Consider the following 24234-nt stretch of genomic DNA (forward strand, 5'->3'; position numbering starts at 1 on the left):
AACAGACACAGTGGATACAAATAGTAGAGCAACATTTTTGGGTCATAGATGTTTGTGAAAAAAATCTCATCCAGAGTGATTACAGTAAAATCCAATACAGAATATTTTCCAATCAACACACATGCAATTCTGGCCAGGCACAGATCTCAGCAGATTTATCCCCACTGCTGTCAAGAGCTCCCTCTCCATCTGAGAGCAGAAAGGAAAGCAAAAAGCCAATATTGTCCCTGCAAAGGTGTAAGGTAGTTGTCAGCTGAGGTGGCAGACTGCAGTCTAACATGTCTCAGCTGATGTAACTCTGCTGCATGAATGTCAGGAGAAATTAATGAAATAAAAGGGGCAATAAGGTTATGGGTGAGCCTAGTCCAGGAGGTACTAGGGTAATACTTCATGCCCCATAAACTGGAAGTTGTTTAATCCTTCTATCTATCCATCCAAAGATGCTTCTACTTAGCTACTCAATCTAAGATGTTTGCTTTTAGTGCTCGCCTCTCATCATTAAGAACACTATTAGCAACCTCTGTAGAAAGAAAGAAAATCAATGTATCAGACTCTCAGGATGTTTTTATGTTGGGAAAAGCACCCATTAAATTATCATGAAATGTTCATGCATGCATCAGAAGAAAGATGATAAATGAAGATCTTACTGTAGAGTTGTTGATGGCAACAGAACAGAGGCTTGCCTCGTGGGCAGGAAGCTGGTTTATGTACGTCAGCTGGTTCAGGTCCCAAATGATGCAGGTTCTGTCATCAGATCCACTCACAAAGATGCTGTAGGTTACAGATGCAGCAAGGCAGGTCACTGCCTGAGTGTGTCCATACAAAGCCTGGTGGGAAAAAACCAACCAAATACCACAGCAGAGGGTGGCTGATTTACTAGGGAACCACAGTCTTACTGTCACTTGCTTAGTAAGAAGAAGCAATCTAGTCATTCTTTGGAGAACTGAATAGGGAATGAGGGGGAAATATCGAAGGATCTTTTAGAGAAGCACCCTTGTCCTCAACTTAGAGTTGAAGACATTTAAGGATCCAAGAGATTTTATGATTTGCCCAAGCTGTACAGTAATTCAGGGTCCTTGTCCTGCATTTCAGACTCTAAGACAGTGCTTTGTGCTTAGCAACAAACAAATAATTTTTTTCACTCAGTCCATGAAGTTGAAACTAAAATTTATGCTTAAAAATTTCTCAATATTAAAAAACCCCTATTTCTCATTATTTAAAAAACTTTTTGAAATAAAACTTACCAGGATGTATTTCAGTGGCCTTCTAAGTCTTATCTTTTTGTTTATCTGAACAACTACTAAAATATTCCTAGTATTGGTTAAGAAGAGAAACAGCATTTGTGGAGAATCTTTGCTTTAAAGCCATATAGAAATTCTATTCTTTTTTATCATTACACAATATTCTTTTTTGTTGTTGTTGTTGCTTTATAGTTCCAGAGATAAAACTTTGCCTTATTTAAACTGTTTCTTAACAAAAGACTATACACTTTAGGCAATTTAATAATACAGTTAGAAGGCATGGATTAAAGTATGCTGCTGAGAATTGTTTAATGCAGCATTCTCAAGTGACAGCAGTGTACCTTTCTGCTGCATAACCACCAATGACAGTGAAGCCTGTAGGGCAACAAAAAAAAAGTCCCTCACAGTTTTCCTAAAAAGCCCTTCAGGGCTCATTGTTTAGCTGCCTTATTTGGAAAAATCAGACCCACCAGTTTTAATGTTGACTTTAACAATAAATACATATTCCCTGCTGGCTTTCTTTAATGACATAATTAGCACATGTTTAGGGTCTATCTCCATGCAGCACGAAGCAGGGGAGCCACATGTTCCAGATGATTTTTGTGGACACATCTTATCCTCTTTTCCAGCATGTGACTGTGAGACTGGATTTTTCCTGGCTGACATGTGCTGCCACTTGCCAAGGCCATCAGGGCAACAGTATTCAAACATTAATCCACTGGTGAAGAAGCTGAGCCGCAGCAGGCTATGCACTACTGAAAGTGATCTGCAACTGTGAGGGATGAATTTCAACTTGTGATTTATTATGTTTCTAAGAACTGTCAACTAAAAAGACAGGCACAAAATTTAGGTCTCTAACAGTGGTTTTGAGGAGTCAGAAATACTCTCACATAAGCATGGAAAAGGATGCTAAGCAGCAGCTTTGGACTGGCTGTAGAACAGTGTCTTTACAAAGGACTGGGCATAACCAAGTGCTTGTGCTGAGAACTGCACAAGACTGCTGCAAAAATGGCTGGGACCAGAGAGGTTCAAGGGGTCTCCTTCCTTCAAAGCATGAAAGAAAACATACCCACTGTGAAGCATCCAAACTGCCGAGTCAAGCCAAGTTAAGCTCCTGCACAAGTTTTAATGAAACCCTTTTTTCTCAGATTTTAACCCATAAAGATCCTACCTGGCAGTGAAGTGCTTTAAATACAAGCTGAGTGTGGAAGAGAGGGATAGACTTGAACCTAATTATAATATCAGCTTCAATCCACCAGTGTCTCAATGCATATTCATGAAAAAAGTTGCATGCTTTTGGCTCTCTACTGTCTTCTCATTATTGCTCTGCAAAGTCTGTCAGGTTTTCCTTTAACAGGAAATTTCCTGCAGTATATTTGGAGAAAGAACATGAGGCCTACCTCCAAAGTATTTTAACAAATATCAAAAGACAAAAATGACAACCAGCTTCACTACAGGAATGTTTAATCCATGAAAACTTAAGCCAAGTTTGACCATTCAGCTTAACTGACTGACATGGATGCAGAAGCTTCACAGCTATGCTCAGCTCCTTCCTGAGAGGTCTGTGTGGCAGACAGCTCATCTTGCCCAGATGCTTATCCCAGTCTAGTGTTTCATTTGGCCCAGAAATTCTGGAGACTGGATCCACTCCACTCATGAACATTGAGGGAACTGGTAAATTGCATGGATCAATACTGAGGCTATTATGTTCAATTTTTAGTGTTCCACTAAAACTGTGGAAGCAGATCCACTAGAGAGGGAAAAGCTACTTTTTCTGCTGAAATATAGTTTCTGTACTTTACTACATTCCAAACCAGAATGTGTCAGTCCCACGAGACAGCTGGTAAGTGAACAGCATCCACTTTATAGCACATCAGCTTTTCTTAAGCAAAGCTCACTCTCTCAGGATTTTTTTTTTTGTTTGTTTAGCAGAGAAAGCAGCCCTCATGAAACAGTGAACTTCATGAAAGCAGCAAGTAATTCACTGGAAGACATTTAGAACCATAGTGTAAGTTTACATCCATGCCAGACAGTCATTAAAAAAGGCCTCTGCTAGCAAAGTGAAGGAAAAAGTACAGAATTTGTCATTGCATGATCTCATACCACTTTGTGGATTCTGGGCAATACCAAATTAATCACAGTGGAACACATCAGCAAAGCTGGTTTTACATTGATAAAGAGAAAGGCATTATATTGCAGATAAACTCAGCCTTTTCAGTTGCCTGAAACTCAAACTGACCCCCTTACTAGTATTATTTGGATGTTCATGAAAATCACTGCTTATGCTTTTCTCTACTGCTATTTCTTCCATTTCAGCATTTGTGCCCTGCTTTGGAGTAATAACTATCTGGATTGAAAGGTCATCACTGAAGATCTTGTCTCAGATTTTTCTCTTCGACAGCAGGAAACATAACAAATCTCACAGAGAGATGGCTCTAAACACAGTTTCTCCCAGAATTTCAACGCACAAGAATTTCAGTTAAATGACGATCCAAATACTTCTCTGGTATCCCAACAGACAATGAAGTTTTCATATCATTTAATGATAAACAAAGTATGTTTTGGCTTAGGTACAGCAAGCACTGAAATATCATCTAAGTATTGCTCCAGAACAAATGAACAGAAGAAGCTTGCAATACTTGGAGACCTTGCTGATCAATGAACCCTTTATTAGTTTGCCTAAACAGCAGAATTTTTTATGTTTCTATTTCTTTAGGGAAAAAAGGCTCTGTGCTGCCTTTCAGATATGACAGTGGTGTACTCCAGCTTTACCTGTAAAGCTGAGAACTCACTATAGCTGAACCACCTAAATCTTGCATAAGAATCCACTTTTTATAATGAAATAGCATGTAAACAGCTGGTTGATGGCTATAGATGAGCTCCAAATCAAAAACTACTTTGGATAATGAGGAAACAAACTATATAATTCTTATTGGATGCATCCCTACTTCATTCAGGAACAGATAAATCTCTTAGGATCTGAATTCAGGCTGAGAAAAAAGAATCAAGAACCTTGCCTAGCTGAGCCTTCATCTCCATCAGATAACTCTGTAAGATGCTTTGGAGATCCTGTCCATTGCTGTAGCAGCCTAAGACAGATAATGAGCATCTCCAGGTGATACTTGTTTTTGAAAATAACCCAATGAATAGCTGTACTTCAGGAGAGAAGAACATATGCCTTATCTTCACTGTTTCTTTTATCATGATTCCAAAAGCGGAAAAAAAACCCAACCCCAAGTGCCATTCCTCACTATAAGCTGCTGGTATAAGGCGTATTACCAGCTCTTGACCTGGCTGTGACATAATACTGCTGATTATTGGTTGTTTTCTGCCTTCTTGATTCACTCAAAAGTGTTTTTTCTACCAGTCATCTCACAGATAAAATCTAATCTTCTGGGTTTCATTAAGTAACCATAGCAGAGGAGCCACAGTACTTACTTGTCTCAGATTTAGACATTTCACTTTGTCTTTGACCAAGGAAAGTTCCCAGACACACACAACTGAGCTTGTTCCAGATGTGATTATGGTAGTTGATGAAGGACACACAGCACAGAGGCACTTTCCCCAGTCGGCCATACACTCAAATGTAGTCACATTCTGTACAAGAAAGCATCTTTAAGTCAAATGCTCATCTAGTGATACCATACATTTATTAATACCAAATGGCAGATTCAGTTCTCAAAATGAAGCCTCCATTTCTTTAAATCTAGGAAAGAAAAGCTCATCTAAACCAGTTTCTATGTGAGCACAGCTGTGAACATATGGACATGCACAGGCCGTGGCTGCATGCAGCTGTGCCATCTTCCAAGAGCCAAAAGAAAGGCTGAACAAAGGTCAATATCTTAAGTCTTTGAAGACCTGAGTCCCAAATCCTCTTGCGCCAAACTTCCTACATAACTTCAGGAAAGCTCATTCTGTCACCACATAGTAATAGAAGGCAAACATTTAATGTAGATTGAAAAGAAAGCTTGGGCTGTGCCAGCCGCTGGTAACAGAGCTAGTGCCAGGCTCTGCACTCCTCTTACTTGGACTGAAAAGCCAAATGACAAAGCACTAACTTTCATTCTGTGGCAACAGCTCTGTTAGCAGCACCCAAACCAATCCAAAGCAGTGTCAGCTCTCTTATATATTGATACAAATACATCACAAACAACCTCCTGCTCCCATTCTGCATTAGCTCTCACCCACACAGCTGGGGCAGCACTATGGTGCTAATGATTCTGCTGGGGCTGGATGGTACAGCTACAAAAGCACTACCATAGATGGAACAGACCTTTACCTCCTCACAAGGACAAAAATTTCTTACAAACTCATGTCCGGAGGCACTGTTGACCCAGAGAAAACTCAAGCTGGACTCCCAACTACTACTTACAGTGACTGTGTCACCACACTATGCTCAGTGTCACCCTGAATTTTGAAGAGACAAACCAAATAATTCATGTCTGCAGCAACACTGTGAATTGCTAAGCACTGATTTTAATTGAAATCAATGGTGAGAACTCTCAATAATTTTATACAGGGAGCAGGATGCAAAATACATTTCATGGCTTTTTCATTTCCATTGACTGTGGGTATGTCTGTAAAAAAATAATTATGCCACTTGCACAAATACCCAAGTCAGTATCTTGCTGAATTATGTGTTGTGCTATTCTAGTACCCAAGCTAACTCAGAAGTCTTTGCATATCATATATTGTCCCAAACACACACACAAAATAATTGTGTTTGTGGTAAAGAAAGAAATTTGATCTGTCAAGATCCTAACAAGAAGTGGGATGATATAGACGATTTATTTTCACCAGCAAAGAAATAAAAGCATTAACTTTCTAGAATAAAAGGCATTATTATTTTTAATTAATGCAATGAACTATGCTTGAGAGCCACAGGGGAACTGACAGATGCTTCTGTCTCAATTCCAGTAGAAATTTTTGCACAATGGAATTTCTAATCAGTGACCAGGAGACCTTATGTTGTCATTACAACCTTTGAAATAGGATTTCTCCTTCATTTTGATGAACAACACAATCACTGGATGGAAAACTTGAGATAATTTCGAGGAAAATGTCATATTTTTGAGCAATGTATAATGATTCTGTACTATCTTGGGATATCCAACTTGAGATTCCTCAAGAAACTTGACTGTGAGAAAGTCCTATAAAGCATCCTCTGAAATCAGCTCCCCAGCAGCATCCAAAATGGGTGCCCAAACCAGTCAAAGACAACAACATGTCATTCATTTTTGGAATTCTAAGACATTTTCTTATTTACCTTCTCAGATCCATAGTTGCCAATGCAGCAGGTGAAATCCTCAAATCCCCAGCAGAATGTTTTGCTCCAAAGAGGAGGAATCAAAATTTTATTTTTTTCAACGGCCAGAACACCTTTCTCTGTGTGAACAATGTGCCCAATGGCTCCTTTGGGATAGTCTGACAAGACAAGGAAAATATTTAATTCTGTTAGGTTTAGAGCACTTACGTCAACTTCCTTCCCTGCACAGCTTGTGTGGTGAGGCTGGCAAGTCGCAGGGGATGACAGGCTTTGTCACCAACAGCTTCTGTAACACAGCTATGGAGGCCTGATGTCCCCCCAAAAAATGTGTGATATGAAGATCACCACTGTGGGATGAAACAATAGACAGAATGAAATGTTCCAAGCTTCTTCATAGTAAGAAAAGTAGCAGACTAAGAGAAAGAAAAGATTTGAAAGTTGACAACTGGGAACAGACAGTACTTTGCTGTTGAATATAAAAAGAGGGAATGCTGATGGAAGACAATGAGTTTTAGGTTTCAATTTAACATATTCAGACTGTAGAAGACAGAAATGATTCTGATGTTTTATAAAAAAAAATTGTTCTGAACTCTACAACTAAAGTTTTGAGTGTTTTCAATGCCTACTGCCAATACACACGTACTCAAATAAAAATTGGCAGACAGGATCTTGATTGAACCAACTCATACAAAGTTGTGTGACTTATTTTGTGCTCTTGAAAATCCAGATGCATCCTATCCAGGAACTGTATACTTAATAGTTCAGAAAAATAGAACACAGCCCTGGCAGCACCTTTTATAGTAACTGGCAAGAGCTTCAGATTTTGCAGGCTGTTCATAAAAGGAGGAAGAATTCCACTTGAGTGAAGGGACAGCACTGTCTCTCTTCCTGATGAACTTTTCCCTTGGGCATTCCTGGATGGATGTGGTTTTGTGAAGAGCTGGAACAAAGGAATGACATTGAAAAATAAATCTCTATTTGCAAGATCACAAAGAAGAAGCAGTAATTTAAATCCTTAAACATAGACTCCAGGACTGTCATACCTGAATCTCTTAATTAAAATAAAATCTTATCCTTATTACATTTTAATCAAACTACATCCCTTCCTCACAGAGACAGAAAGCTAATCCCAGCAATTCCAGACGAGAAAGAAAAGTATAGGTAAGACTTTGAGCTGGGTTTTATTTGACTATACCCTTTTCCAGACTAGTGGTCACTCTTGGCTGTATTGAAGGAGCAGAACCCAGAGCTGATGCTGCACCACTGTGGCATACAACAGGAACAGCATGATTAGAAAGTGTGTGTGCACACCGATGTAGTACACAACCTGAACAAGTCTATAGCCCATCTTTCAGAAGATTTAAATCAGAAGTTTCTGATTTAAGCTACTATCATTGCTTTCCTGTCACATAATGTAAGATCAGAATAAATTATGCTCTCTACTCTCATGATAAAGTGGTACCTGCTTTGGTATCTGTCCAAAGTTGCTGATAAATCCAAGGATAGTGCTCTTAATCAGAGGATCTTTAATGTTGTTGAGGTCCACCTTGTCTCCATAGAAGTAAGGATGATAAGTGTTAACTGCCTCCACCGCCGCTGAGCCATGTTGCTTGTGGCCAAAAATAAGATCTATCCAGTGATGAAGATGTGCACTTACATAGTCACTTTCCAGTGCCTAAAACAAAAAAGAAAATTACTTAATTCACTAGACTGTATCCATTAAAAGTACAATTATCCCTTTCAATCCTTGCTGGAGACTTAAATTCTCTTCAAGGGAATCTGTATGCTTTCGGTTCCTCTAGTGCCACCATTCTCAGCACATCCTCACAAAAGACCAAAAGAGACCAAAGTGGATCCCCACAGGAAATGAAAGGACAGAGTGCAGCATGTTTAATAGACACAGCAGCAATATCCTCAGAGACAACAGAGGTATGGTCCACACAGCAAAGTGGAAGCATTCCACAGATCTTAGCACATCCTCCAGCTTTCAACACACATTGATGCCTGTGCTATCATGTCTTCCTCAACAGTGTTACTGACACAAGATAGTTTTAATAAGCAAAGCATTTGTTAGCTTTTGGTACCATCACTTTGCTCTACAGACAAATCACAGGTGATTTTCTATTTGAAGAAATATGCTGTGAGTCACACTGAATATTAGAGATTTTTATTTGAGAAGATACATATAAAATAGATTGGAAAGGGAGAGAACTAGAAGTAGGGTTGAGTCTGAGGGATGCCGCAGGAAAGGCTGCATGCCATGAATCAGCAAAGAGAACGTAGTAAAATGTCAAAGGGTGTTGCAAGCCAAGGCAGAGAAGGGGTTATGCAATAGCTGCAATAGCAGAGTTGGGGTGCATCAAGGCAACTGTATGACAGAAGCTTCAAGATTGCCTGAGTTGGAAAAACAAATATTTTTCTACCCTTGCAGGGCATAAGCAGAGTTAATCGCAGCACCGTATTTCCTCATCATGAAAAAACCTCAGGGTCTAAAACTTTTTCTCCCAAACAAGAAATGTTTGACTTTCATTAGATTTCCTATCCATAGTGACTAGCATGTGGATTAATGGGACCAAGAATGAATAATTACTACTGAAGAAGACTGGGAGAAATGATAGAAGGTAACACATCCACCCAAATGTGGGCTCCCTAAAAAGTTCAGTATAACCGTGTAGGAAAACTTGGGCTTGGAAGACCTAGACAGCAAGTTCATAAGCAGTGGACACAAGTTCAAGTTGAACTTTTACCCACCACCAGATTAGCAAGTCTTACCCATGATGCTTCACTAAATGCTATTGCTCATGCCACCACCTGCCTCATCAAATTTTTGTGCATTCCCAAACAGTCTTGCCCAATGATTCAAGGAGCAGTGCTACACATTATTAAAAGTACTTTCCTATCTCCAAATCATTTGACTGTGTAATGCTCCCTAATGCTCAGTGAAAGGTCTCCCAAGCAGACCATGCCACCCAAAGCACAGCAGAAATAAACAAGCTAATGGGATCCAGAACAATGGCTCATTTCACAGAGCAGACAGTTAGCCCAGTGCAGCTGGTGTAAATGACCCTGCCCACAGCTATAATGATCACAGGGCGGCTCAGAGAACAAGCACAGCATACAATCTGTCCCCTGCAAACAGCAGGAAAACACTTACGAACAGACTCGGAACTCATCCTTATTAATAAAAGTAGTTAGTCCATGAATTACAAACTGTAAATTTTTTCTGGCATCACTGCCAAAAAAACACAAAGCAACCAACAGAGCTGCAACTGTGCTGCCTCTCAGTATTTCACTGGGCACTATGACAGCCTAGCCAGGGAGGGAAAACTTGTGGCCCAGGGAGTAAGTAAATACATTTATTTAGTAGACTAGAGTCCTCAATTATTAAACATGAAACAGGAAGGTATTCAGAGGTTTATGTCAAGAAAAATTCTTTGCTCTCATATACTTTAAAGCAATAGCCAAACCTTAGAACAGTGTCAACCTGGACCTGTTTAATGCACCAAATTCATTGTGAAGCCTCCTAAAAATGGCCATGATACCAGTAAGCAGTACCTCCAGCCTTGTGGATGATTTCAGAGGAGACAGAAACCTTCATGTCTCAAATTCAAGATCTCTGACTCTTCAGGTTTAGACAAACTTTCCCAGGCATGCTAATGAACATTTCACAGCAAGATTTCTTGCACTGTCCTGTGTAATACCTAGTACCAGCACTGCTGGAGAGAGGATATTGCACTGACTGTATATGAAGTCTGATCAGGTCTGGAAAATTATTAAGAACACAAGTCTATAAACATGATTTTTCATTTGCTAAACTGCTCCTATTTGAGATTTGAATTAATCTGTTTCTCAGCTGTGCCAATGTTATGAAATAGTGGAGCTCAGTGCAGCAGTTCTGTGGACAAATGGTAGAGAGGGTCCAGTATCCACATTACATGCACAGTGGGGACTTAACTTCCAACTAAATCTGGTCTGCACCCACAGGCTAAATGTCATCAGCATCTGGAGCACACAACTGGAGTGCAGCTTTTGTTTTGTTTCATCCAAAACAAATCTAGTTTACACAATCTGAGATTATAGGGACAGCAAAACCATGTTATGGAGGGATGACTATAGATTCATTTCCAAACTGCACCATTACTCCTAAGTACAAGGCAAAAGCAGATTTCTCCATTGTATCCAAGTGCCTTTGGAGTGCTCACCATTCCACAAGCAGTAGGGATCACAGCTCAGTACTTCACAGTCCAAGCAGGTCACAATAGAAGAGACAACATTCCCCCTATGCTTTTCTTTAAAAAGTATCATGTAAAATTTCAGCATCTTTCAGGCTTTTATGGATTTTTGTCTGCAGCTTGTCCGGTAGGTCTGAAGAACAGAGAATGAGCACCTTGGAAGGCTCAGAGAGACCATGAGACAGAGCAGTGAAAGGAATCAGAGTGTGAAAAGTGTCCCTGCCCATGACAGAGGGGTTGGAACTACATGATTTTTAAGGTCCCTTCCAACCCAAATCATCTTATGATTCTATGAAAGCAATGTGGTTGCTGTTAATGGAACAGTGGAGAAAAGAATATTTACAAAATAAGAGTATGACTCTGATTTTATTCAAAAGAGGAACACAAAGTTAAGGTAGCAATGAGGTAAGAGGATTTAAACTGGCACTGGAAAGGTCAACTGAGGAAAGGCTTATTTTGAGATACTAAAATAGAGAAGACATTTATATCTACAGGTTTGGATAAAGTCACTAAGAAAATCAAAATCCCAAGGGGCAGGACCTGCATAACAGGTGAGAAGAATCCACTGAGGCAAAAACTGAAGCTACATATGACAAACCAGGATAATTCAATGCCTTGGAAATCATGGGCTGTTTGTTTAGTCCCACCAATGCTAACACATATAATCAACATATTTGTTGTACATAGCAACAATCTATATGCACTCACACATGCAGATTGCCAGAGAAAATCTGATGGGATAATGCAGGGGCACTACAGAGACCTACAACAAGATATTATGCTGCAGTCTGAGTTCAATGCAACAATCTTCACACACATTTGCATTTGCATTCACTTCTTTGTAGTCAGATGACATCACACAAAAGTTAAGGCTTTCTAACTATTAACATATAGCACTAATCACAGTAGAGCCTTAGAACCTTAAAGCTATTTGCTTTTAAATTGCCAAGGCTGACTCCATTAAAGGCAGAAAATGACATCAGGTTTCTCCCTCATTCTCCTCCACAAAAATAAAAAAATAATTTTAGTACTGGCATGACTCATAAATAGTTTAAATAAACACAGTTTGTTAGCAACACCCTGGAACTATATGCATATAAATGTCTGCACATTATGTTCTCTTACACTTACAGGCTGAGATATGTTCATACCACAAACCTAGATACAACTGCCATCTGGTCTGGAAAATTGGCCTTTATTCAAGGCAAATTGTTAGGGAGACACATAGACACTCAAAGTTCAGAAGTCACATGAACTCCACAAAGGCAGGACGCTGCATTTGGATCCAACATTTTTGTTTGTGGCTCTGGCCTTCAGACTTTCATTTTCAGTTGGACCCAGTTAGCCATTTGTCACAAATCTATATTCACTGACCTTTCTGTGCAGGAGAATAAATTTATGGGGGTCCCCATCTGCCCAAGGAGGAAGCTGCACATCTCCCAGCACTGTTCCATCCTGCATGCAACCTGCAGGAATTACAGAGGGAGAATCAAGAACAAGAATCAGATGTTGCAAATAGGAACAGCTTTTCTAATACAGTGAATTCAAAGGAAATTGAGGTGATTTTTCCATGTGCAATTTCAGGTTCATCATATTTAGTTCCATAGAATACTGAAGACTCAGTGTTCTGGGAATTCTGATCCAATTATAAATCACTGAGATCTTCTAATAATTGTCAGTAATACCGTAAAAATATGCATGTCCTCAGCACAAACAATTTTAGCACAGAATGCAAACACAGACAAGACAAACCTGTTTGCACAACTTTATTTTTATACATAATCCTCTGGGTCTAACTGCCAAATATTCCTACTAAAGCAGCCATGGAAAGAGATTTTGTTCTCAAGTCCTTTACAACCCGATTCCTTTCAGGAAGTGAACACATGTTCTTAAATCAGAGCACAGTGTTGCAAACTAGATGAATTCAAATCTAAACTGAGGTTCAGGTCTGGGACCACAAGTTTCCTTCCACAAGTGTAGCAGTGAACAGACTTGGGTTCTTAGCTTTGCCTATAAAATCTTGCTGTATATTTGCCCTCTACTGGCAAGACTCTGGTGCCCTTCAGGACTGTCCATTTAATTCCACTCAGGTCAGTCTCTGGATCTTGATGATTTCAGCCAGGCTTTGTTTCTTGGTCTCCTCTCAGAATGAAATGACCCCAATTCTTTCTTATATTTTTTCCTATTCTGCTCTTTTTTTTTTCTTTTTTTTTGCATATCTCCTTTCACTGGTATCTTAAATAAAATTATAGGTGGATTTCAATACCATGGATAAGTTGCCTTTACTGTCACCAATTTAGGATGATTCTTAAGGTATTTTTTCTCTGTCTTAATTGTTAACCAACCTGTGTCTACTAAAAAAACCAGCTTTGCATTGCAAATGCTGCAAATGTCCTGCAGTGAAGTGAATCAGAACTGCCATGCCCATTTCTGAGCACTGTTTTTCTCTGGATTCTCTCTGACCCTTCATCACTGATGGAGAAAGGTCTAGAGACAGTGTACAGTCAGAGGGGATTGTGGTGCTACTTGAGTACAGGGAAAATATGTCAAGTTCATGTGACTTACGCAGAACCTTTAAAGATGATAATGAAGACATTTGGAAACTTTAATCACCTTGTGGTCTCACATGAGATTAAAAAAACCCATCTTTCATCAACACCATTTATCAATTAACTCACCTCTAAAAGTCAAATTAATACATTTTCATAGCCACAGACATGTGATGATACAGACCAAATTTTCAAAAGCAGGCAACTAAATTGGTTGTATCAAAATCCACTTTTGTGTGATAAAATGTGTGATTCCCTTGCACAGTAATTAATAGGAATTACTAGGCCCTTTCTGAGCTGGAAACTTCATTCTTCTGACATTATTCAGGTACTAGAAGCTTGTGTTCTTGTAGCCTTATTTTAGTAAATATTGATCTCTTATCACTAGAGAGTCATCAGTCAGCATAGTCCAGGGACTGACTCTCAACACATAATCTGGATCTTTTCTTTTGGCAGGACACTGGGAGGAGCACTTAAGTCGTTTATAGAACTTACCAAGTTCAAAGTGATTTGCATTTGTTAGGAACTCTGGCAAGTAAAAGAATTCAGGGGTGAGTTCCCTGACATCACTCATGTTGTCTCTTGATGCTGATTCCCATGTGCTCTTGACACTGTGAAACATCCTGTCTGCAACATCAAAACTCCCACCCTGTGAAGTGTAGACAGAGAAAATTACTTCATTGTGAATATTCTGTTAAATAAAAAGCATCTTAGCCAATTCTGCAACGATCACCTTATCACATGTTTGATAAGGGGATGTCTCAAAACCTGTCCCAGCCCTGTATACTGTGATTTATGCTTGGGACTGTGTAAGTCCTGATTTGTAGATGTATATGTTGAGAATACCATAAAGCTTGGAGTCTTAGCACAGCCTGCAATAAGATAGAGGAAAGCAGAAACAATCATGGGCAGCTTGAGAATATCAGCATACCCATTATTAATGCTTCTGAAAGCAATTAATTCCTTCCATCCCAAAGTGATTTGCAAGTAGTGGACACAACTTCAGTGTTTGCACTTCAGTTGTGGCTCAAACACTTGTGAACAACCTCATGTGCAATACTCCTGTGAAAAAGCCTTTGGAGAAGGGGAGGGTTACCACTGAAGCAACATTCATTAGATCCAGCCAAACAGGAAAGGCCCAGTGGGCAGGAACTTGCAGGGATTGGACATACACTATGAGAAGGGACAGCATAAAGAGGGGAAGAAAAAAGAATGTCTGGGAACCAAGTTGAATTGATATGTAAGGAAGGAGAAACAAACTACCTCACATCTTGAGAGCCTTTGAACATGTTTAGATTAAGGAGAGTCAAACACTAGAAAAAAACAGCCTTAGTAGCCCAGGACATCATTCTGAACTAAGGACTCAAGAGGAAAGGGGGAAAAAAGTCACTTACAGAAGGAAGGGAACATGCCTTACAATGGAACCTTATTTCCTAATAGGATTTCAGATACTGTATACATTTGTGAAAATCCAGGTTCACTTTCACATATGGATCTCTATATTGAGCACGAAAGGATTTATTTTAACTTAAAATGTCTATAGCAATGGAAAAAACAAACAGAAATCAGTTTTTGGAGATCACCTGAATGACTTTGTCAAAAATACCAAACTGTTTTAATGGAATGCTGACTTTTTAACTGCATTAAAATGACAGAACAAAATTGTTTCTTATTATCTAGTTCAGGTGCTGGCAGCAGTGCTCCCAGGTAAATATAGATATTTCTCACCGGGGATAACTAATTTGGATTATACGTCATGTGACATAACACTGCATCCCACTCCAGGACTCAAGAGAGATTGTCAGAGATGGAACAAGTACCTTTAAATAGTTCTGCAGTACAGTGAAAATGTTTGAATAACTGCTTATCCTCAACCATTCAATCCTGTTTCACTAGACACTAAAATACAGACAATCTATTAATGAATATGAGATGCAGTCAGGTCCTGTCTATGGCTGACCTCTTGGGAAAACTTTTGGTTAGTTTTCTCTTTGCCTGTAGACTGTTGCATGTGCCGGTTGAGGAGGATGTTGTACTTCTGCACAGTAACAGTCAGCTGAAGTTTTGATTTGCAATCTACTAAATAGGAAAATAACATTTAAGCACCCTCATTCTGTGAGGATGAGATTCCACTCCCATGCACCAAATGAATCCCAAAAAGCAGTTCCCACATGGGTTTCTGATGTTAAGAACCATATTGCCCTTTTGGCTCCACCGAGTACCTGCACAGTTCAACTCCTTTGGATCGACAAACTCTGATTAATCTGGGAACGGCAAGTCAAAAGAAACTCTAGCCATATCTTTTGCTAGTGAGAAAATACCCTCATGGTAAGGTACCAAAAGACAGAAACCAATAAACCCTACATGCTGAAGCCACATTCCTTGCTTGTCTTTTGAGATGGACTCACACCAAAACCCAATACATATTCCAGATGGAAAGACTCTATCCCTGTTTCCCTTGAATTGAATTCTGACCAGCCTTCTGGTCCAGCCTCATCTAAATGACAGCATAGCTCTGCTTTAGCTTCTTGTTCTTCTTCCTTGTACCACTGACAATTGTGAAGCCTTCCCACATCCACTCAAGGGATGGAGTGAAGAAGTGGCTAATCACATGAGCAAGCCAAACTGGAGTTAATCTGATGCACAAGGTCATCTTGTTCTTGATCATTATTAGGGAGGGACCTTTGGAGTCAAATTCAAATTGAAATTAAAACAGAGTAGAAAGAGGACTATAAATAAATCAATAGCTAACAAGTATCTCATTGAAGCATATTAAAGGGCTTTGTATATTTAATCTGCACACAGTGTGCTGTGTCTGGTGGTGATTGATGCTTTTTCATCTTTTTTGCAGCTTTTATGAGAGCTGGTCGTAATCTCCTGAGAAACAATATGATTTGTAATAAAAAGATTACCTGTATTAAATAAAAATAATATATACATAGGAAATGCTGTTAGCGCGACAAATCTGGTTAAAGATATTACCACCACGAAAAAATGTGATTTTTTCCCTGGCTGTCTAATTCATTTTAGGGAAAAGTAATATCTTTAAAACTTAATCCTGTATTATTTATAAAGGAAGCAATAACTGATTTCCCCATTTCCTATATTAATAAATTTATTTGCATATATTTATATCAGAATTAATGAGTTTTCTCTCTCTATGAATGCAAAAACTGCACTGAAAGGGAAAAAGAGAATCAAGAATTGCTTTATGCTTTTAGTTTGCAAGACAACACAAACCCTTATGACTTATCTAAAGCTAGACACAGTAAGTCTCTGCTTTCTTCCTTTCAGTAGAGGACTACTGTCATTAGAAATACTGGAAAAATACAGTTTTTAAGTCTAACATCCAGCATGGTACAAACAAAGCAACTAGGCAAAGCTATCTCTAGAGAGATGTTAGAACTTCACACATTTATAAAACTAAGCATCACCTTGATGATGATTGAAACCCTAAGAACTCAAATTGTTTATAAGAATTGCTTATGAAGATGCAAAGACTTTTTCACATACCCAGAGATGCTGAGAAGTTATTTCCTGCAGATAGTACTTAAATGACTGCTCAAGAGTCAGTGACATGCTGAAGAGTACGAATCCTATTTTCTGTAAGTACTTTTGGGAGGTCAACCTCAGGAAAGGTCAATCTGAATAAGAATAGGAGGGGATAAAAAGCTGAGTTGATCAAAAGCAAGTCTCACTATCAAGGGCATGGGGTTCTAGAATGCTTTTCCAACAAAGACACTACACATAGAAACCTTTACTGCCCTGTTGTGGTGCTAAGACCAATTTGTGAAAGGAATTCCAGGAGGTACTTGACTAAGGTGAAGTGGAAGGTACCATCCACTACCTGTTTCATGAGCCAGTTTTTCATCTCTTCCAGTACAATATGCAAAACACATACAACTCTTTCTCCAAAGTCAGATCTCCATATAATTAAACAGTGAAATAGTAAGGTTTCTCCTGTATAATTCCCTTACTAACAGCAATGCTTCCTCACTGCCTTCTTCTGTGGTCAGGTGCAAATCAATTGTTTGATTTGAGAAAAAAATGTTATGCCAAAATTGACTTTTCACAAGTTTTTGAATTTCCTTATCATGTATTCAGACTGTTTGCAGTTATAAACTATGCTTTTCCAGCTCCCAAATGCAGCACAGTTCCAAGGTCTTAAGTTTGTGAGTACTGTTTTGGCAACCTACTGTTGACTTGATCCTACAGTTCTTGGGTCTACTGTTTGCTTGACTACATCTCACAGTTAGCAGTTCCTAAGCCACTAGAGGACCAGTCACCTGGGAGAAACAACAGCAATGAGGTCAGATGACGTATAAGCAAAAGAATAAGAATGGAAGAAATTCAGCAGTTTCAGTGGATCTATATTCAGACAAAATCTTGAGCACTTCGGATCTCAGCAGCCTTTGAAGATAGCTATCCTCACAAAAATGCTGGTTACCTGCTAATCACACATAAACACAGCCACAAAGCATTTGCTCTGACTGTGAACTCGTTATGCATGAAAAGTGTGCCAGTGAGATACAGCAGCCTTTGTTGTTTACAACAAGAAATAACTGCTCCACAGTCATTCATGACTGCAGCTAACATATGGCTCACAGAGTGTGATGGTAACCGTTGCCTCAGGTGGTTCACTAACCCATCAGCTACTGCTGGTAACAGCCGATATCACAGGGCTTATTACTTAATTAGCACAGCACTCTATTTGTATTAGTTCATTAAAAAAAAAAAAAGACGAGGAAAAAAAAGACAAAAGACAAGAAAAACAACAAAAAAAACCCCAGCACAATAGCAAAGCACTTAAAAAGCTGCAGAAAACATAGCCATCCCTCGCTATCCATACAGCAGCCTCAGAGTGTGGACTATTCTGGCTTAGCTATCTCCCTCATATGGCTCCATAAGGATAGGTAGATTTCAGCAAGACACTCCTTAAAAAATACACTTTTGAGGATATGTCCTCCTGGTAAACCCTGCTATACCACAACACATACTGTAGAAACAAGGGTAACAACTCTCTGCTATAGCCCAAGTGTATTTGCCTGTGCATCATCAACTGCCTGCTGAAAAGGGCAATCAGGACATTTGGTGCCCATGTATGCTGAGCAGATGGGAAAGGTAAGCACAATGTTCAATTTCCATGCAATTCAAATCCATGGTGAGAACCAGCTTGGCACTGTAAAACAGAACAAGATTAAACAAAATATTCCTTGTGGAGCACTGGATGTAGTTTAACCCCACTTCTTCATAAGTAAATGGATCCCATGATTCCAATTATTTTCCACCTATCAGAACCCATGTGTCCTCATGTGGCCCAGAAATGCTTTTTATGCCACCACAGCCAGCTCTGAGTACTTGCCTGTTGCCACATTACTGTATGGGCACTTGAGCTTAGACTACCTACCATGAAAATCTCATGCCCTAAAGTCAGAAGCTTATATTCAGACAGGTAATAAAACATTGTCTAGGTGTTTACATGCCTCAGCTCTCACAAAACTAAATAATCCGTCTCCCTCACATCCATCATGCTAGCATTAAGATGTTCTTGCTGAATTCAACACATATGGCATTGAGCCTTCCGTAAGCCCGGAGTCTAGATAGAATATACAGAAAATATCAAAAGAATTAATCCCCATCATTATACAGCCACTGTAATGTGCTACATGGTTCATAACAAGATGTAGGAGGAAAGTTATCTTGCCCCCTTACCTGCAGAGAACAGAAGGTCTGGGTAAATGGCTCCATTCGGACCAGGTAAGATGCCACAATAATTGCTGATGAATAGTGAGTACAGTAATGGCACTGGACTGACAGGTCTCCTGGAAATTGCACACAAATCAGATTCCAGTGCAAAATACCACCAATTCAAGCCCATAGCATCCAATTATCACAGCACAACTAAATAGGGAACAGGCCTTTTAAGCAGATGTGTTCAAAGGCCTGTGAGTAAAAACACACCTTGCATATTTGCATTGGATGTGCACAGTTTCTACTGAAAAATGTACATTTTTTGCCGTCCACATTTCATCTTTTGGAGAAAAAAGCCTTTAAATTACCAGACTATCCCTTTCCCCAGTAATACAAAAAAAGTCTTGATCTCCAGAGTTCAACTGACTCAATATTCTGTTTCCTTTTCTTAAAGGAGCTGTTAGTTAAGCTGTGTGCAGCAGTCTTCTACATGCAGCTTAGCTAACAAAGAAGACTAATGTGTGCAGCTTAACTAACAGCATGGTCTTTCCAGGGAACATGGCATCTTGCTGTAGCATCTCCTCCTGCCCAAGGGAAGAATACAGCAGTACAAACCACATAAGGCAATACTTGCAGGAGTCATTTCTCTTTGTATTCTCAACCAGTTTGTGTACAGTGGTGAGAAAGGCTATCCTTGGCATGGTGTTTCCCTTAGCTACAGTTCTGCAAAGTTTTTGAATGTCCTGAGGGGACCCAAGCCTCTGCTGTCTGTCTCCTAAAACACTCACCTTCACTCTTTTCAACTTCATTGAAGCGCTGGATGAACTTGCGTTTCCTCTCCACAGTTTGTGCTCCCATGGGCTTTGATAGGTCCCGAAAGGTATGAGGATTAGTAAGGTCTAGAATCTGAAAAGCAAAACCAGTGGAGATGCAGATTTTTAGACCCCTGAGTCTTAGACATCATGACACTGAATAGCAGCAAGGCTGTCTTGGAAGTTTCACCCATTCAGGAAGGTCACAGGTTTACCCACCTCCAGAACCTCACAAAAAACCAACCTGGCAGGTTCCAAACTGCTCTCAAGGCTTTTCTGTCTGAACCTTCTTCTCAGGGGGCACAGAAACATACCCATGCCTATCTGCTGAGTTGATGCAGCCTACCTTAACTAGGTATGTATTTAGCAGATGTTCATCCAACTTTGTGAGACAGAACATCATACTCAGCATGCTGATCTGAAGATAAGGCTAATTAATCTATATAGAATCAGTACAGTTTACATTAACTATTTCAAATTTTAAACCCTTGATCTACCCTTGAAGTAGATCCCTCTATTTCAATGGCATCATTAAATAAACCTTTGCGCACTTGCTGTCATAGAAAGTACAGAATGCTGTGGCAAGCACTGACCTCAGAGTGATAGTCAGCGAGGACCCATGGAAACACGGGATACTGCATGTAATCATTGTAGCTGCGGCCAGCCAAAGTGTTCAGGTACATGAGGTAATCAAAGTTGCTAATCTCCCTCTTCTACAAGAGAAAGGAAACAAGCATTAAAATCTCCAGACTCTACCTGTGAAAACCATGCTTCAAAAGCACCCTCAGAACCTTGTGGTTCCCAGGTCCACCAGGACAAGAATTATAAATAGTGTAATCAATCATGCTTTGCTGTTCAGATCAGCACAACATCTCATACAACAATCCATTCAACAGAACCTATCTTCATTCTGTCTCTTCTTCAGAAAGGCCACTTGCATTTGTCTACAATCACACAAATGCAGCAAAATGTCACCCTGATGCCTGATCCTGTCACATCTCGGAAGCTAAACAGGGTCAGCCCCAGTTAGTACTTGGATGGGAGACCTGGGAATACCGAGGGCTGTAGCTTCTAGTCCCAAGGACTTCACTGTCACCGTCCAAGCTCACTTGGCGGTGGCAAATGAACCTTAGGAGTTCAAGGGTGGGGCCAGTTTTGCTCACACTGTGCCTCACCTAAAAAATCCACTGCACAGGCTCGAAGGACACACCCACATAGGGAGAGCCCTTCCCAAATCTTCATTCACAAAGCATAGCCATGACAATGACAATAATCACACAGTACTTTTATTCTGTGTTTGAGTAAAAGAGCACTTTTCCCCAATTTAAAAGTGAGCCAAATTCATGCAGTTTGCATATTGGAAACCCCTGGACAACTACCTGTACAGAAAAACCTGCAAAAAGCGTAACATATAAACAATAACGTACGGATTTCTTCATTTGTCTTGGGTCACTAAGGTCAGGTCTACAGCAAACTAAACACATCTCCTAGCTCAGCAAAACATCTGGGAAAATGAGAGGTGCATTGATTTAGATGTACAGCTGATCTGTGAACAGTCAACTAGGTGACTCTCTTTGGTCTCAGTTTAAAAATGTGCACAAAATCACAGTTAATCTGCCAGACAGTAGCACCGTATGTTTCACAGCAGGAGGATCAAAACACTCTGCAATAACCAGATGTAAATACTGTGCTTCTCTTGCCAACAACCCCACCTCCAGCAGTGAGAGAACAGCTTAGGCCTTGAGGTACATATGCACACACACACACACGTATCTGTGTGCAGACGCACAGGCAGGTGTAGAAATTCTTTGCTTAATCATGTGCAGCCAAGATTTAGCTTACCTGCCACTTCTGGAGCATTGTCTTTTCCCCTCCTGAGTGCTTCCTGTATGGAACAAACATTTGATTGAAACAACCTGCTTCAGAACAGTAAGAGAAAGTCACGATGTTAACATCTGTGCTCCCTGTGTCCCCTGCTCTCATCCTACAGAAATGACAGAACACCAAGACTAGAAGAATATTGAGGTTTTGTCATTGACCAAATAATTCCAAAATCAGTGTCATTGATTAGATTAGTGCCATGCAATACAAATGTCATTATTCCTTTCATTTGAAAGGAAGGCTCTGCCTGACAAGCAGGGGTGGCCTAACTTTAGGAGGCTGATGAACTTATCACTGTCAGTCACTCTCCCTTTGATATGCTGACTGTACCTAAGCTATTTGCCAGTCTGCTTCTGAATGAAGTGCCACTTAAAGTATGATATCTAATTAAAAGGAAAAAAAAGGAAAGAAAAACAAGAAGGAAGTAGGGCTGTGGGGCTACGGGTGAATTCTGTTTGCCTCATGATATCGCTGCAAACTGTAGTGGTGATGCCATATGGTAAGTTGCAAGAATTCAGAAGCTGACTCACAGGCAGAGAAGATGCTCCTGCAGCAGAGGTAGATGGACAGCTGGGGCCAGCCACCTCCTCAGCTGTTCTGAGTTAAGCCACATTGCTAATTATTCTGTGCTCCCAGTCTCATGCCATTGTAGAGCTAGAGTGCTGATGACAGGTACCACTAAGGCTGTCTGTTTCTATTCTGAAGCATTAGTCTAAAAAGCTCATGCTTTCCTGAAGCATTCAGAAAATATGGGCTTGAAAACAGAAGTCCCTCAGTCTACATATCAAAGATACTCTTATTGCACAAAGCACTTTGAAACTAATGTAGTTCTTAAAATGTGGAGTGTGATTTTAATATTTTTTATGGTAATAGGCTAAATACATCCTTTCCATTTATTTGTTCTCAAAATGGAACTTTTAATTAAAATTTTAAATTAAAAATGAGATCAACTGAAGGTAGATTCTAAACAGGGAATTCACTTGAAAATAAGAAAGGGACACAAAAGTCACATTCCAACTGCACTGAACGATATGCTATGGGTTTATGGAAACCAGGCAACACAAAAAGGTGTAGAGTTCATGTCCAATACAGAAAAACAAGATTTTTACTCATTGCCCGCCAAAATTTAATAGATTATATACTTGTCTAATTTACACAAAGTAAATCAGAAGAAATTCCATTGACTATGGTGGAATTATGGTAGGTTTTGCACCCTTAGTTTGAGCAACACGTGGCTCAAGAATGTAGAAATTCCAAAGTACAAAACAGGTATTATGGGCAACTATCTTTAAAATTCAGGCCTCTCACACTACAGGTAGGTTTCACAGAGCTTTGCCCCAGTGGCCTTTGTAAGGCCACCAGGAGACATTTGGAACTCATAGAGGCTATCTCTAAGGGATGGAACAAGATGAGGATTGCTGGCATTATGTGAAGAGTTGGATTAGGATGTCAGTCACAGAGGGATCGAGTCAGGTTCCTCCCTTTCAGTAGGGGCAGACTCACTCATTAATGCTGCCCAGGTTTATTTTGGATTTCTGGCTCAGCTAGAGAGTGGTAGAGGACACTTTAAAATGCTCTACACAGGACTAAACTGGGCCGGTCTGTTTGTGTTATGCAAATATACGTATTTTGACTTATAGGTGCCATGACCCTCCAGTGAAACACTTGCTCTGTTTGTCAAAAACCCTAAACAGCTAATAAGGACTCTATAAGGGTCAAGATAATCCTCTCTGCTGACTTTGGAAGACACTGTGTAACTCAAAGAGGTTGACAAGTTCACCCCATCATGAAAATAAGCAAGGCTAAATGTAGTCATTCCCCTGTTAAAAGCCACCCTTCTGGGTCTTAGAGAATCCATCAGGATGCTTCCTCCAAGTCCCCAGAGATCTTGAATTCTACATTCTTCATTGTTGACTCAGGGGCTCAGAACATGAACTGCATTACACACAGCTCAAGCTTATTCCTACCTTCTCCTTGATAAACAATTAGCATTTCTCCAGCCAACACCTCTCTAGATAGCACAGCAAAAGCTCAGTGTAGGTCAACGTCAGCTATCCAACCGCAGTAAATGCATTTAAAAATAAATACTCAAAGGCACGTTTGTAAAAAAAACAAGAGAAGTGCTTTATAAATTTAAATAACTTCCAGAAGGCATGAAATTATCTGAAGTCAAGAGAAGTAGTGACATATCTATCTGTAGCTTAATTTATAAGGTATTTGTAGGGCACCAGACATGGCAGAATCTAAGCACGATGTGTACTAATGATGATCCACCTTTGGCTACACTATACTTGAGTGATTTATTAATCCCTCTTCCATTAACATCAGACTATGATCTCACTCTTGTGATAGCCAGTGCTCTCTATTTGCTAGAGACAGGTGGACCTCAACCCATTTGGAAATTCATTGCAGATGAGATAATCTCAAAGGATAAGATTTTGCCCCCACTGAAATGAATACTAAAATTTCAATAAACTTAATAGGTTCTTAGGCTTCATAAAGCTGCTTCCATTTTCTTTTTGTCTTCCATCCCACTCAGACTTCTGAAAGTCTGCAAAATAG

The 24234-nt window shown here is 39.8% G+C and overlaps 1 protein-coding gene across 7 annotated transcripts in view; it reads right to left on the reverse strand.

The window, feature by feature from the left end:
• Positions 1 to 24234, reverse strand: part of WDFY4 (WDFY family member 4) — a 128713-nt gene that overhangs the window by 7040 nt on the left and 97439 nt on the right. For all 7 annotated transcript variants that reach the window (XM_071564296.1, XM_071564294.1, XM_071564293.1 and 4 more), the window contains 11 exons: positions 21634 to 21676; positions 20385 to 20504; positions 19768 to 19885; positions 19001 to 19110; positions 13784 to 13937; positions 12114 to 12205; positions 7970 to 8182; positions 7300 to 7447; positions 6508 to 6665; positions 4680 to 4838; positions 648 to 827 (listed from right to left, as the gene is read on the reverse strand). In XM_071564296.1, coding sequence (XP_071420397.1) covers positions 648 to 827; positions 4680 to 4838; positions 6508 to 6665; positions 7300 to 7447; positions 7970 to 8182; positions 12114 to 12205; positions 13784 to 13937; positions 19001 to 19110; positions 19768 to 19885; positions 20385 to 20504; positions 21634 to 21676 — 1495 coding nt within the window. The remainder of the gene's footprint in view (positions 1 to 647; positions 828 to 4679; positions 4839 to 6507; positions 6666 to 7299; positions 7448 to 7969; positions 8183 to 12113; positions 12206 to 13783; positions 13938 to 19000; positions 19111 to 19767; positions 19886 to 20384; positions 20505 to 21633; positions 21677 to 24234) is intronic.

The sequence above is a fragment of the Pithys albifrons genome, chromosome 9, assembly GCF_047495875.1.
Source record: "Pithys albifrons albifrons isolate INPA30051 chromosome 9, PitAlb_v1, whole genome shotgun sequence".
Lineage (NCBI taxonomy): Eukaryota > Metazoa > Chordata > Aves > Passeriformes > Thamnophilidae > Pithys > Pithys albifrons.